At 40.4% G+C, this 15,543-nt stretch overlaps 1 protein-coding gene across 1 annotated transcript; it reads right to left on the bottom strand.

Moving 5' to 3' along the window:
• Nucleotides 1–10,831: 10,831 nt before the first annotated feature.
• On the bottom strand, nt 10,832–11,196 carry Akap14 (A-kinase anchoring protein 14). The gene is made up of 2 exons (XM_077106491.1): nt 11,013–11,196; nt 10,832–10,932 (listed from the first exon to the last, which is right to left on the bottom strand). Exons 1-2 carry the CDS (start codon nt 11,194–11,196, stop codon nt 10,832–10,834), a joined length of 285 nt encoding a protein of 94 aa, XP_076962606.1.
• Nucleotides 11,197–15,543: the final 4,347 nt, after the last annotated feature.

The following is a 15,543-nucleotide window of genomic DNA, read 5'->3' as shown; positions in this document are numbered from 1 at the left end:
TTGGAAATCAGAAAGACCAGTGTGGGTTCCTCAGTGGCCCCTGACTAAAGAAAAGATACAAGTAGCCCATGATCTGGTCAAACAACAATTAGCGGAAGGACATATACAACCTTCCATATCTCCCCATAATACTCCCATTTTTGTCATTAAAAAGAAATCTGGTAAATGGAGATTATTGCAAGATTTAAGAGCCATTAATAATGAGATGGTTATTATGGGACCTGCTCAATCAGGGATTCCTCAATTGTCGGCTTTGCCAAAAACCTGGCATGTTTTAGCCATAGATATTAAAGATTGGTTTTTTTCAATTCCAATTCATCCCGAGGATAGTCCACGTTTTGCATTTACTATCCCTGCATTAAATCATGAAGGTCCTGATCACAGATATTAATGGAAAGTACTCCCTCAAGGGATGGCTAACAGTCCAACTATGTGTCAAATTTATGTTAACTAAGCAATCCAGCCACTTAGAAATCAAAATCCTGAACTACAAATATTTCACTATATGGATGATGTATTATTGGCACATAAAGATAAAAACATATTGCTGGAATGTTATGCCACACTTACAAACTTATTAAAAAATTATAATCTAGAGATAGCAATAGATAAAGTACAATTAAATTTTCCAATTAATTATTTAGGAGTTCTATTATCCTCAACCATGGTCCGTCCACCAAAAATTCAAATACGAGTAGATCAACTCAAGTCACTTAACGACTTTCAAAAGTTATTGGGAGACATAAATTGGATAAGGCCTTATCTAGGCATACCAACAGGAGAGTTGGGACCTTTATTTGATATTCTAAAAGGTCCATCAGATCCAAACTCACCTCGCATGTTAACTCCTAAAGCAAGAAAGGCATTAAAAATTATTGAAACATATATGGAAAATATACATTTGGATAGAATTGATATAAGTTTGCCTTTATTATTTATTGTAATACCAACAAAAAATATTCCTACAGGAGTATTTTGGCAAGAAGGTCCATTATTGTGGATACATTTATCTTATTCTCCTAACACTATTCTTACTAGGTATCCTGAGGCTGTAGGACAATTAATACTCAAAGGAATAAAAGCAGCAAAGGGAGTGTTTGGAATTTCTCCCAATAAAATTATTACTCCATATACTATGGATCAAATTGATGAGTTAGCTAATGAGTTAAATACTTGGGCAATAATCATGTGTAAATCTAATGTTTCATTTGATAATCACTATCTAATCCTTTGTTGTCCTTCTGGTCTAAGCATCCTGTAGTTTTTCCAAAAATGACAAGAAAAACCCCTATCATGAATGCTCCAAATATATTCACTGATGGGTCAAATAATGGTACAGCAGCAGTAGTTACCCCTGATCAAACTTTTACACTTTTAGTACCCAAACAATCAGCTCAAAAGGTAGAGCTTAATGCAGTTTTACAAGCCTTTTTGATGTTTAAAGATTCTGAATTTAATTTATTTTCTGATAGTCAGTATGTAGTTAATGCTATAGTATCTCTTGAAGATGCTGGTAAGATTTCCCCTTCTTCTACTGTTTTCTCTTTGTTTTCCACTATACAAAGTCTAATCTGGGACAGAAAAGATCCATTCTTTATAGGACATATTAGAGCACATACAGGATTGCCTGGAGCCCTTAGTTTGGGCAATGATTTAGCAGATAAAACTACACATGACATACATATTTTCTCTACACTAGAAGAAGCTACGAATTTTCATAAAAAATTCCATGTTAATGCTAATACTTTACAAAAGCGTTTTAAAATAACTAAGGAACAAGCCAGACATATAATAAAACAATGTCAAAATTGTGTGACCTTTTTACCACAAGTTAATCTTGGAGTCAATCCTAGAGGACTGATACCTAACCATATTTGGCAGATGGACGTCACACACTTGCCAGAATTTGGAAAATTAAAATATTTACATGTTACAGTTGATACCTCTTCCGGATTTTTGATGGGCTCCCTTCATGCCGGAGAAAAAACTAAAGATGTTATAGCTCATTGCTTACAAAATTTTGCCACTGTGGGCGTTCCTAAACAGTTAAAAACCGATAACGGTCCTGGCTATACCTCTACCTCTTTTAAACAATTTTGCTCATCATTTGGTATTACTCATATAACAGGAATCCCATACAATCCACAGAGATAAGGCATAGTTGAAAGAGCTCATCAAACTATTAAAACGTACTTATTAAAGCAAAAAGAGGGAATTGGAAAGGGGTATATATCCCCCAAAGATAAACTTAAAATAACACTTTTTACTCTAAACTTTTTAAATTTGGATTCATCAGGACTTAGTGCTGCGGAAAGGCATATGTGTCCAAAAAATGTACATAAGCCTAAGGTACTTTGGAAAGATATTCTAACAGGACAATGGAAAGGTCCTGACCCAGTGATTGTCTGGAGTCGGGGCTCTGTTTGTGTGTTTCCACAGGGAGAACAGCAGCCGATTTGGATTCCAGAAAGACTAACTAAAACGATTTCTACAGATCGAAAAGAAGATGATTTGACTCAAATCCATAACAGCTGATATCCAGAACTCCAGCTTGGCCATTCTTACATCTGTGACAGTGATTAACCAGGATGCTTTTTTCAATATCTATTTTATTATTGCATTTTTCCACATCATAAGGTTCTATTTTTTATTTTTTGAGCTCATACAAACCTAGGTTAATGTTTTTTTGATCAGTTTTATTTTTTGACTGTGGAGTTTTTAAACATTGCAAAGGAGATTTCATCTAGGTAAAGCTACAAGGCCTTTATTATTATCTTATGTGTTGTACGTTTGTTTGCACATTTGTGTTTTGTGTTGTATGTCTGTGTGTGCGTATGTCCATATTTCATATATGAGGAGCGCTCATGAGAAAATGGATCCAAATTATTATTTTTTTTATTCACGTGATTTAAATGGCTTAATTTAAATTAGGCAAACAGCTGTTAAGGATTGTTTTTAAAGGTGGTTAACAGATCTGCTTGTTTACTAATTTAAATCAGGTAAACAGCTGTTAAGGATTGTTTTTTAAGGAGGTTAACAGATCTGTTTGTTTACTTTCACCTTTCCTTTTCATTATATTTAATAATTCTTTTCAGGATAATGTCTCTTTAGCATCATTGCCAGAATTCCTATCTTCATCCCAATGAATATAACTCAACAAGTATGCTCAATCAAGGAGTCAACTTACTTTGGGAGGAAACGGACTTTGGGAGGAGACGGACATATTGATAGATTCCTCCACTTTGAACCGCTTGCAGAACTTGCCTGGACTATGTAACTATGTTTAGTGCAGCAAATTGTGGTAATGCTGGCGTATCTTTGCTGATGGTGTCACCAGTGATGCAATTTTTATTTCCTTGCCAGCGCACCACATGTTAATTGTGGTAATGCTGGCATATCTTTGCTGATGGTGTCACCAGTGATGCAATTTTTCCAAAGGAACTGTCAATCGGCTTGGTGTCGTGGCATTTCTGTATCCTCCTCCCTTCTGCTAGTGATGGTCTAAAATTTGGGGGCCAATGGCTATATGCTGGACCGGTAGTCAGTGACGGGTATGATCCAATTGCAGTGGTATCAACCTAAGACAGGAGGCTGACGCCTAAAGGTCAGTTTTCCGATGACGGGTAAGAACCATATGTTGAATTGGACAACCTACTAGGCACGGTCCTTAAGCCACATTAACCTCATTCCCCCACTGGCACCAAGGCCAAATTTGGGGGCCAACAGAGGTGAGGCAAAGAACCTCACCCCCCACTGGTGCATAGACCTATCCACAAGTATGGCTGTATGCTGGACCGGTAGTCAGTGACGGGTATGATCCAGTTGCAGTGGTATCAACCTAAGACAGGAGGCTAACGCCTAAAGGTCTGTTTTCCGATGACGGGTAAGAACCATATGTTGAATTGGACAACCTACCAGGCACGGTCCTTAAGCCACATTACTTGTTGTTTAATTAATCAGAAGAGGGGAGATGCTGGGAGCCATCAGCCAAGTAGGTATGACAATTTCCTTGCCAGCGTACTCCCATGCTGTCTAGTGGAAGGACTCCTGAAAGGTGACCTTGCTCAAGGACCAGGGCGGATCCCTGTTTAGGGTGTTCCCGGTTTAGCATAATAGGAGATTAGGGTGTTCCCCGTTTAGAATAGGGCGTATCCTGCTGCCTGAGTTCCTCTTGAGTTCTTAGGGTCAGACAGTATATTTTGGGAGACAGAAGCCCGGTGGAGGTGTGGATTTGGGCAGAGAACGTGGATTTCCCCAGAACGTGTTTGTAGACGGCCGGTGTGAGTTCGGGAATAAAGAATTGCTGTTTGAATCTACAAGCTGTGTGGAGGCTCGTGATTTGTGCCCAGCCAGAGACTGCGACATCCACCATTTGTGAAAACTGGACCCTTGATCACAGCTAGAGATGGTTTATAAAATAAGAGCAGAAGAAGAAGTCAGGCAATAGGATAATCCATATCCCTCAGAAAGGGATGATGCTGTTTGCACCATAGGAAAAGCTTCTCCTTTCCAAAGCACTAGTGGAGTCAATAAACAGAAGACCTTAGAATATCTAACACTCATAGGATCTGTTTTCTGCCTCTCTTATTGCATTTGACACTCCCCTGTGTACTCCAGTGATGAGAAGCAGTGTTCACTGTAGTATCCATATTAAACATTATGGCAGGATCTAATTATCCATAATACATAATGGGCATAGCATCTTGGGCCCACAATACATTGAAAGCCCACAAAACTTTTTTTCTTTTAAAATCAGAAGAAATGGGCACAGTGGTGCATGCCTGTAATCCCAGCGACTCGGAAGGCTGAGGCAGGAGGACCGCAGCTCAAGACCAACCTCAGCAACTTAGCGAAGCCCTAAGCAACTTAAACCTTGTCTCAAAATGAAAAATAAAAAGGGCTAGATGGGCACAGTGGCACACACCTGTAATCCCAGCTGCTCAGGAAGCTGAGGCAAGAGGATCATGAGTTCAAAGTCAGCCTCAGCAAAAGTGAGGTGCTAAGCAACTCAGTGAGACCCTGTCTCTAAATAAAATACAAAATAGGGCTGGGGATGTGGCTCAGTAATTGACTGCCCCTGAGTTCAATCCCTGGTACCAAAATAAAAAGGGGGTCTGAGGATGTGACTTACTGGTTAAGTACCCCAAATTCAATCTCTAATACCCCCCAAAAATAATAAATAAAAATAAAATGAGAAGAAAGAAATGAACTTTTAGGGCCGATGTCATCTTTATAATGATGTTGTCTTAAACTAAAAATTTGAGGAAGGATCCCACAAAAGGAAGAGGGCAGCCTGGACTGGAGGATGACTCAGGAGGGTTGCTTGAGTCCAGGAGTTCAAGACCAGTTTGGGCAATGTGGCAGGATGCCATTAAAAAAGTATACTGTATATATGGGAGAATAGTGCATAGAAATCATAATGCAGCCCTGATTCTTAGCACAGGCCCTGAATATAATAGATATTCCAAAAGTTAAATTCAGGCTGGGGATGTATGTAGCTCAGTGGTAGAGCAATTGCATAGCATGTAAGAGGCCCTGTCCATTACCAGGGCCACAAAACAACAACAACAAAAAATTCCAACTGAATCCCCTTGGGCTACTGAGGTACAGGAAGCTTCTGAATCAAAGAACAGACGTAAGTAGGAAGCAGGATATCTAACAATCCCAGTGATATGGGAAGGGAATGTGGGGAAGCAGATGGCAAAAAGATTTCAGGCCCTCTTTTGTAAAAAGTAGGCTGATCTGCTTTGGTTTGTTTCCAACTCATATCTAGTTGGCCAGAGAGAACCATGGGAATCTAGATTTCTTGAGATCAGAAACTGTGTCTTCTTTCATATATCATCCTTTTTTTGTTTGGTACCAGGGACTGAACTCAGGGCTGCTCAACCACTGAGCCTACTTTGTATTTTATTTAGAGGCAGGGTCTCACTGAGTTGCATAGTTAGTGCCTCAGCCTCCTGATAGATCATGCCTTTTCATGAAGAAGCCCAACAGTCAACCCCTTGTAGCCCAGTGAAGCATAACTTATTTTCCCTTAACCTTTCTATATTACTTAATATATGTTTTCAGCTCTAAAATTTAATCTTTCACACAATCACAGACTTCATAGCACTGGAATGGTCTCTAGAGATAATCTAACAAAGCCCCTTACATTGCAGATGAGAATTCTGGGTCCTTGAGTAGAGACACTCTAACATGACACCTGGATGGTACCCAGGGATCAAAGCAGCCAGCTCAGTGTTTTTTTCCACCCCACCAGATGCTTCAATTTTAAGAGTTCTTCTTCTGAGCTTGGCTCTTTGTGTTATTTTTTCCCTTTCATGAACTAAGGCAACCTTAGATTGACATTAAATTCAACTATTCCCATTAGGCCGGTCTCTTCCCATTTTTATCATTATGCAGGCCCCTGTTTTTTTTTTGGGGGGGGGGGTGGTGGTGCTGGGGATTGAACCCAGGGTCTTGTGCATGCAAGGTAAGCACTCTACCAACTGAGCTATATCACCAGACCCCTAGGCTTCTGATTTTTATGTACTTCCAGTGAATGTGTATGTTATCCTTATGTTTTGTAATTTTTATATAATACCACTTCATATACTCACTTCCAGGAAACAGTATGTCACTGTGTCACTCTACCATGGATGGCTTAGTCATTTACTTATTATTAGACCCACAAAATCAACAGGCACCTGGAATTACATGCACAAAACTGTTATCTATAGTAAATGACCTTTGGGAGAATAGAACTGGGCATCCTGGCAGTGGAGGGGAAGCTTTCATTTTCTACTTTGTGTCTTTTTGTTCACTGGGTCTTGAAAATAATGTCTTATTTTTATTTATAAAAAGAACTGTATTAGATGATGGGAATTTCTATTTTTTTAATAAACAACCTACTTGGGGGCTGGGGTTGTGGCTCAATGGTAGAGTGCTTGCCTAGCATGCTTGAGGCACTGGGTTCTATCCTCAGCACCATATAAACATAAAATAAAGATATTGTGTCCACTTAAAACTAAAAAATAAATTTAAAAAAAGACTAATGTAAAAAAAAAGAACCCATTTGTGGGGCTAGGGTTGTGGCTCAGTGGTAGAGCACTTGCCAAGTACGTGTGAGGCACTGGGTTCAATTCTCAGCACCACATATAAACAAATAAATAAAGGTCCATCAATAACTAATAATAATAATAGTAATAATAAAAGAGAACCCACTTGTAAAGTTAGGAGTGGTAGCACATGCTCGTAATCCCAACTACTCGGGAGTCTGAGTCAGGAGGATTGCAAGTTTGAGGTCAGCCTCAGCAACTTAGTGATATCTGTCTCAAAACACACACACACACACACACACACACACACACACACACACACTTGTATATTCTCATTGCCAGATTATGTTTTTGAAAAGAATAAATAAATCGTTGTGCTCACTGGCAATATATGAGTATGCTATCCCTACCCCCACAGATGCACAAGCTTTCTGATACCAGGTCTAATCATTCTTATTCACATTGCAACACCTTGAAATCTTTTGAATTTGCATTTTAGGGATTTTCATTGATGATAAAACTATTATTTTGTCATCAAAAATAATTTTATTATTAGGGTAGAAAGAATATATTAGATGGGGGCTGTGGGTGTAGTTTAGTGATAGTGCACTTGCCTGGCATGTGCAAGGCCCTGGATTTGATCCCCAGCACCACAAAAACAAATAAACAAGCAAACAACAAAAGAATATATCAGACAATTAGGAAATGAGATGGCACAGGGCTGTAATCCCAGTAACTCAACTCAAGAGGTTGAGGCAGGAAGATCACATGTTTGAGGCCAGCCTCAGCAACTTAGCAAGTTCCTGTCTCAAAATAAGGAGGACTGCAAGGCTTGGGTTGTGGCTCAGTGGTAGAATGCTTGCCTAGCATGCATGAGGCAGTGGGTTCAGTCCCCAATACCACATAAAAAACTAAAGGTCTTGTGTCCATCTACAACTAAAAATATTTTTTTTAAATAGAAAGGAATACAGATATCTCACATTTCCTCATCTATAAAATGGTCATTGATATACCTATGTACAGGTTTGTTGTGAGGACTAAATGAGATAATACATGGTGAAGTGCTTGGAGTGCTTGGCACATAGCAATGGTTAGCAAATGATCATCACCTAATTGACCATCCCCTGTTATGTGGTAAACTCTGAGAAATTGACAATAAGCTTTAGAAAACTCACCATCAGAAATGCCTTGCATTTGGGGGCTGGGGTTGTAGCTCAGTGGTAGAGTGCTTGCCTAGCACGTGTGAGGCCCTGAGTTCGATTCTCAGCACCACATATAAATAAATAAAAGTAAAGGTCTATTAAAAAAAAAAAAGAAATGCCTTGCATTTGGTAAATAGATGGACCCGGAGACTATCATGCTAAGTGAAATAAGCCAGTCCCCCAAAACCCAAGCCAGAATGTTCTCTCTGATGCCGATGCTGATTTACAATGGGGTGGGGGTAGAAGGGAAGGTTCACCAGATTGGACAGGGCAGAGTGGGGGAAGAGAGGGGGGACAGGAATGGAAAAGAAAGTAGAATGAATCAGACCAGTGTAACTCCACATCATGTACAACCACAAGAATGGGAAGTTGTACTCCATGTATGTATGATATGTTAAAATACGCTCTACTGTCATGTATAACTAAAAAGATCAAATTTTTTTTAAATTAAAAAAAGAAATGCCTGGCACTGCCAGGCATAGTGGTGCATGCCTGTAGTCCCAGTGGCATAGGAGGCTGAGGCAAAAGGATTGCAAGTTCAAAGCCAGCCTCTGCAACTTAGTGAGGCCCTAAGCAATTTAGCAAGACAGGGTCTTGAAATAAAAAAATAAAAAAGGGCTGGGGATTTGGCTTAGTGGTTAAGCACCTGGGTTCAATCCACATACAAAGAAAAGGAGGGGGAATACGGAGGAGGAGGAAAAAGGAGGAGAAGTAGAAGGAGAGGGAGAAGAAGAAAAAAGAAATGCCTGGCACCTAGATAGTGGACCTCACTTCTCAGGTTCACTGTATTAGTGGAGCTGGGAACAAGGTTCTTTTTTATCATGAGTTATATAGAGCTTTTAGCTTTTTAGTCATCTTCTTTCTAATTGACTCTATCCTCACAATAGGCCTCAAAGTAGTTGAGACAAATATTTTGACCCCTGGCTTTTCATCTATGAAGAAATAATGGTAATGAGATAATAAATCCACTCATATATTCAACACAGATTTATTGAGCATCCACTGTGTAGCTGATGTTGCTAGGGCCAGGGACAGCAGTGATCTCAGCCTTCATTGTCCATATTATCTGATGGTCTCTGGTAGAGATAAGTGCTGAGAGAGGAATGAATCAGAGAAAGGGAGAAGATTGCAATTCTCAGTGAAGTGGCCAGGAAAGGCCTTGATGAACACGTGGCATTTTAACAAAGATCTAAAGAGAGGTAAAGCAGTGAGCATGAAAATATATCTTGAGAGAGTTCCAGGCAGAACAGACAGTGAATGCAAAGACCAGGGCAAGAACATACCTGGAAATTGAAAAACAGCAAGGAGGTGGGAGACTGAAGTGGGGAAAACGAAAAGGGAGAATGTAGTTGCCGATGGAGTCAGACTCATAAGTGGTGAGAAAGGAGCAGGGGTTCGGATAACTTTATACATTTTAGGCCATCATCAGAACTCACTTTTCCTTTTTTAAAAATAACTTTATTTTTTATTTATTTGTGGTGCTGAGAATCAAACCCAGTGCCTCACATATGCTAGGCAAGTGCTCTACCATTGAGCCCCAGCCCCAGCCCTCACTTTGCCTTTAATCAGAATGGCCAGTGTGATTTCCAAAAGAAAGTTCACCTGCTTTCTCTGTCCCACTCCAGTCTGATTTAGAAGCCCTGACTGCAGCAGACAGAGGTCTTTGCCCAACCTCAAATGGAGACATGTTGTAGAGCAGGAAGGCCCCAGAGTAACTAATACTTCATTCCCCCTCACCATGCTCTACCCCTCTTGATGAGAACAGTGAGAGGTGCTACTGGAACACAGAGGAAGAGTGTAGAGCCAGAAATGCCTGTCCTTTCCTCAGAACCACCTGACCAGAGTCTCTCTAGGGCCTAGAAAACTGCTCTAAAGAATGTAGTCTAATGGGCTGGCCAGAGGAGCAACACAGCTGGAAACTTGTCTTGGGAATAGGTGAGTTCACCTCCATCAGTTTCAAATGGTTTCTCCTCTGTGGAAGTACAATGAGAGATTTCAAGCCATATTTCTTTAGGTACCTGCCAATTAAGCAAAGCAACCCAAGATCTTCCTCCCAAATCTGCCAGGAAAAGACAGAGGGATCAGAGCTGGACACAAGTGGGGAGGGGGAACTGATGGACATGTACATCTTACCATCTGAGCAATACATTCCAAAGCTGTAGCAAAAAGACACTTGTTCCTGGAGATGTGGATGTAGCTCAGTGGTGGAGTGTGTGCTTTGAATGAGCGAAGCCCTAGGTTATATCCCTAGCATCACACATACAAAAATGCACTTGATCCACTCACATCCACTCTTTTAGTATGAGAGTAGTGAAGTTGGGAGCCACTAGGACCCCACTGAATGCAATAGCAGGAACAATTTGCTTAATGGGAAATGCTAGTTGTCTTTTTTTCCCTCTAGGGCAATGTCAGGTTAAGATGATACAAACACAGAGCAATATGATTAAGCTTTTTTACCTTCAAAGACTAACCCACCTTGATTTTAGAACCCAGATGGAGACAATGCTTACTTAATCTAGTCACCTTTGATGTCATTACCTAGGTTTTCTGGATCTCAAACTTTTGATCAAACAAGGGCCCTTTTGTTGTTAACTAACTTACCAAAACAAACTTCTCAATCTGTTTACGGCCTTTTTCTACTGTGAATTCACCATGAGTAATCCACTTGATGTTTTTGATGGGGTTTCTAGCTTCTGCAAACAAGGCATGGATTTGTTAGTTGCCTGGTAGTTGCCATGAAACAATTCTTCAGGCAACCAAACAGGATTATTACCTTCCACAAACTGAACGGCAACAGCAATGGCATCCTTAACCAGAGCCAGAGCTACTTCGGTCACACTTCTGTTGTCTTGTGTGTCCTCCATCATTGCTGTCGTCATAGATGTTGTTGCATTGGTTTCAGAATCCTTATCCAAAAACATTACCTTCCGACTTTTGGATATTTCAGTTGCATCCATTTTCTTTTGCCTGGATAAAGACACTCAAGAAGTTACTCTCTGGGGCTGGGGATGTGGCTCAAGCGGTAGCGCGCTCGCCTGGCATGTGTGCAGCCCGGGGTTCGATCCTCAGCACCACATACAAACAAGGATGTTGTGTCCGCCGAAAACTAAAAAATAAATATTAAAAAAACTCTTTCTCTCTCTCTCTCTCTCTCTCTCTCTCTCTCTCTCTCTCTTTAAAAAAAGAAGTTACTCTCTGCATGTGTATGTACTTGCACAGGAATGCACTCAAGTAAATACAGACTATCTCTTGAAGAATCATGACACAGGTAATAGCTATTGTCCCTAGGAAGAAGATTGGGAGTTAGGGGTAGGAGTGAGACCTCACTCTTCTTGACTTTGTACCTAGCTGCTGGGTTCTAATTTTCCTGAAAATCAAGGATTTCCACATTCTTAAAGCCATGAAGACTTACATCAAAATGTGTAGAACTGGACATAGTGGCACACACCTATAATCCCAGTACCTTGGGAGGCTGAGGTAAGAGAATTACAAGTTTGAGGCCAGCCTCAGCAACTTAATGAGACCCTGTCTCAAATTTTAAAAAATAAAAAGGACTGAGAGTGTAGCTCAGTTGTAAAGCACCCCTGGGTTCAATGTTCGATCCCTCGTACTTAAAAAAAAAAAAAGTAATAAAATGATTTTTAACTTCTTTAGAGTTCTAGAAATCCAAATAATAATTTCTTGTTGAGTCTTTAAAAGAACCTCAATCCCTGCTCTGAGCAACTGGGGTACAGGCTCTTTTAAGATAATGAATTCACAAGCTGGGGGTGTAGCTCACTGGTAGAGCACTTGCCTATCTACCTTGTGCAAGGCCCTGGGTTCCATCCCCAGCACCACACACACACAAACAGTAGTCAATTAAAAGTCAAGGCAGCAGAGGGCAGGTTGGTGACTCTGGGTTTTTTTTGTTTTTTTTTCCCTCTTGGACTTTTCAGGCATATAATTAGACCATCTCCAAGAAATTATCATTTTTACTATATATTTTCCTGAAAAATATATCTTTATGGGTATTAGCTTTGACACTTCCAGAAAAAAACAATGTTAAATGGATATGGAGATAATGAGCAATCTTCTTTTGTTTCTGAATTCAGTAGGCATGTTTTCTGGTGTTACACTATTAAGGATGACATATATGATTTGATATTTACCACATCAAGAAAAAAATTTGCTCCTATTCTATAAAGATTTTTATCATAAATTATAAAGTTTTCCAAATGCCATCAACATCTTTTGAGAATGTGAACATTGGCATTATCAAGGCTATGGACTTTCATCTGTCACAGAGGTATCTTGGCACATTTTTAATCTTTTGAATATTTTTTCCTGAAGTCTTGGATTCTCTTTCTTTCTGTACTACTGCTTAAGTCTCTTCACTTCTGAGGAATCACTTCTTTTCAACACACTTATAAATCCTTGCAGGTAATTTTTTATATTGGAGTTCTGCATGATAGCAGATGTCTCTCTCCAAATGGAGCTATTTACTTTTTCTGTAAATAATAGTTTCCAGTGTGGGGGTGATTGATGTGCCACATTTTATTTAGCTGTTACCCCAGGGCTATGATATTAGCCACTGGATACCTCCCATTTGCCCTTCCAGATCCACTCACTCCCCTTTCCCATCTCTCCCTGATCACTGTCCTGGAAAGCTGATCACACAAATAGGCTCTCTATTGCCCTCTGGTGTCCAGAAGTTTCCACACAAGACCAAGCTGAGGGAAGGAGGATGAGGTGGAAGTTATATATCCCCTGATGGCTCTCCCCCTATAGGGTCACCTGTGGCTGACTTCCTGGACAAGGTTCCAGCTTCACTTGGGGCCAGTGTCTCACACAACCTCTTGGTTTGGTAAAAGCAATCATTTTTTCCCATCAACCCCCACTGGATCCCACTGTTACTGGCGCTGGAGAAACAAAATGTTCCCTTGTTTCCCTGTACTCTAGTTACATCTTTGTATATATCCCCCTTACCAATTATTCTAATTTTAATATGCCAACAGTTTCCTATAGAGATGCTGAGACATAAACAGAGAGACTCTTGTTACCATGTAGAAATGAGGAGACCAAGCCTGTCTGGCTCCATAGCCAGTGCTATTAACTATACTACTCTTCTCTCTCCAGGATTCAGAAAGGGTGTGGGGCCTTGTCCTCACATTTTCATCTGGCATCCAGAATGCACCCATTCTCCTGTGAACCTCCTTCATGAGGGGCAACTCCTTGTTGCCTTTCTTAACATCATTGTTGGTCATAGGGGGTGGTGGATACTGTACAAGGCAAACTGGTTCCCATGGCCATCAACCAAAAATAATTTGAACAGCCTTTAGATATTCCTATCATAATATTGGCCTGTGTTCATTTAGACCTTGATATTAGCACATTAAGCTCATTATGCCTCTGTCCCAATTCCCTCTTACTATAGCTGGAGGGTAGACAAAATCATTTGCTGAAGGAAATAAAATCTTTCCAGGCTGCCTATTCCAAAACTGGCAGAGGCTAAAAGATGGGTGTGAAGGGGATCTGAAAGCCCTCAACACTGGAGAACTGGCTTACCTTGGTCCTTGGGCCATGCCCATTTGACCAAAGGAATTTGCCATCAATTCTGTGGCTAAAGACAACCACATGAAAGGTTTTGTAATTTTTTCAGTTCAATAGGCTTTGGTGAGTTAGAGCATCTTGATCCTTGAGAGAATTGGTCATTTGGTGACTTAGCTTTCAGTAAATTGTCTCTTAAGGGATTGATTAGAAACCAAATCTGTGATCTCCAACACCAAGCAAATGAGCTAGGGGCTTTAAACATGGAAGGATCACCTTAAGATCTTCCCCAGGAAGCCATATGCCCCAACAGAAGTTGGGGAGCAGGGCTCAGAAAGAAGCTCAGGTTTTATCCTCACACACCTGTATATCATTCTTGACCATCCCTCCAACTGGCTTCTTCTAGTTCTTTTTTTCCCCCTTCCCTTTCTAATAAGAGGCTAGGTGAGCAGGACGGGTGGGAAGAAATGGGGGCATGGTCAAGTTTGAGGTCTGGGTGATAAGTAAGGAAAAATCATTGCAGATCCTTTTCATGGAATCTCCCACCCCTTAAGAATCCCCATACCTGAGTGAACAGATCTTTGTTTGAAGCAGTAGCAGCAGTAGCAGGGGAAAGCCTCAGAAGGAATTTCTCAGCAGTTTTTCCCCCAAGATTCAGAGCCGGAATGTTTACAAATGCTGCCAAGGCAACATCAGTTTCAACCAATGAGAAGAAAACCCACATGGTTCTGGCTGCTTCTGTTAATAAAAAAGGAAAATAAAGAGTGAGGGAAGGAAGGGGGAGGAAGACCAGTCACAGCCACCATCTGACCTTGATATAACAGGACTAAGTCATAGGAGCCATACCCACTTCTTCCCAGCAGAAGATGAGCTTGCAGGGCTGTGCCAGGAGGACTATTAATGTTGCATTTCTCAGCTGGTTTGCATTGGGTATCCTGATGATGTGCCAGTCACAGTATTAAACCTTTAATGATAAATTATCTATACCTTATAACAGCATCATGAGATAGGTATCTGTACTTTCATTTTATAGATGAACAAAACAAGGCTCAAAGAGTGTTAAATAAATTGCCCAAACTCAAACCCAGAGCTGTCTGCATCATTAACCAGGGTTATTTACTTTTTCATTTCCAAATTCTAAGGTTAGAACCTCCCCTGTGCCATTGACTATTTTTAAAGACTTTTTTTGGACTAGGGATGTGGCTCAATGGTAGAATGCTTGCCTGGCCTGTGTGAGGCCCTGGGTTCCATCCCCAGCACTGGAAAAAAAGTCTTTTGCGAATCAAGCACGAGAGAGTATACTATAATGGTTATCAGCACAGGCTCAGGAACAATTTTCTTAACACTTATCTTTCTCAGTTTACTTGTCTATAAAGTGGGGATGATGATAATACCTAAAGAATCGGATTTTGGAGTGGATTTTTGTTGTCATTGTTGTTTGTTTTTATTTTTGTTGTTTTCTTTTGGTTTTGGTAATAGGAATTGAACTCAGGGGCACTTAACACTGAGCTACATCCCCAGCCCTTTTCATTTTTTATTTTAAGACAAGAGTTTCGCTAAGTTTCTGAGGCTGGCTTTGAACTCCTGTCTCAGCTTCCCCAGCTTCTGGGATTATAGGTGTGTGCTACAATGCCCAGCTGGAATGGTTTTTTTTAAAGAGATACATTTATTCAGTGACAGGATCACAATATTATATTTAGCAATCAACAGTATGGGTGCCAAAATTGTCTTTATTAAAAGCTTTTGTGCTGGGTGTGGTGGCACACATTTGTAATCCC

The sequence above is a fragment of the Callospermophilus lateralis genome, chromosome X (genome assembly GCF_048772815.1).
Source record: "Callospermophilus lateralis isolate mCalLat2 chromosome X, mCalLat2.hap1, whole genome shotgun sequence".
NCBI classification, from domain to species: Eukaryota; Metazoa; Chordata; class Mammalia; order Rodentia; family Sciuridae; genus Callospermophilus; species Callospermophilus lateralis.
Note: the sequence above shows the minus strand (reverse complement) of the source record. Positions and strands in the feature narration are given on the sequence as shown.

Excerpts from the sequence above, each read along its gene's own strand:
- Akap14 (XM_077106491.1), bottom strand. The coding sequence starts at position 11,196 with ATGGATGCAACTGAAATATCCAAAAGTCGGAAGGTAATGTTTTTGGAT. Across the intron at positions 10,933-11,012 it reads TGCCGTTCAGTTTGTGGAAG|AAGCTAGAAACCCCATCAAA; the intron begins GTAATAATCCTG and ends CCTTGTTTGCAG.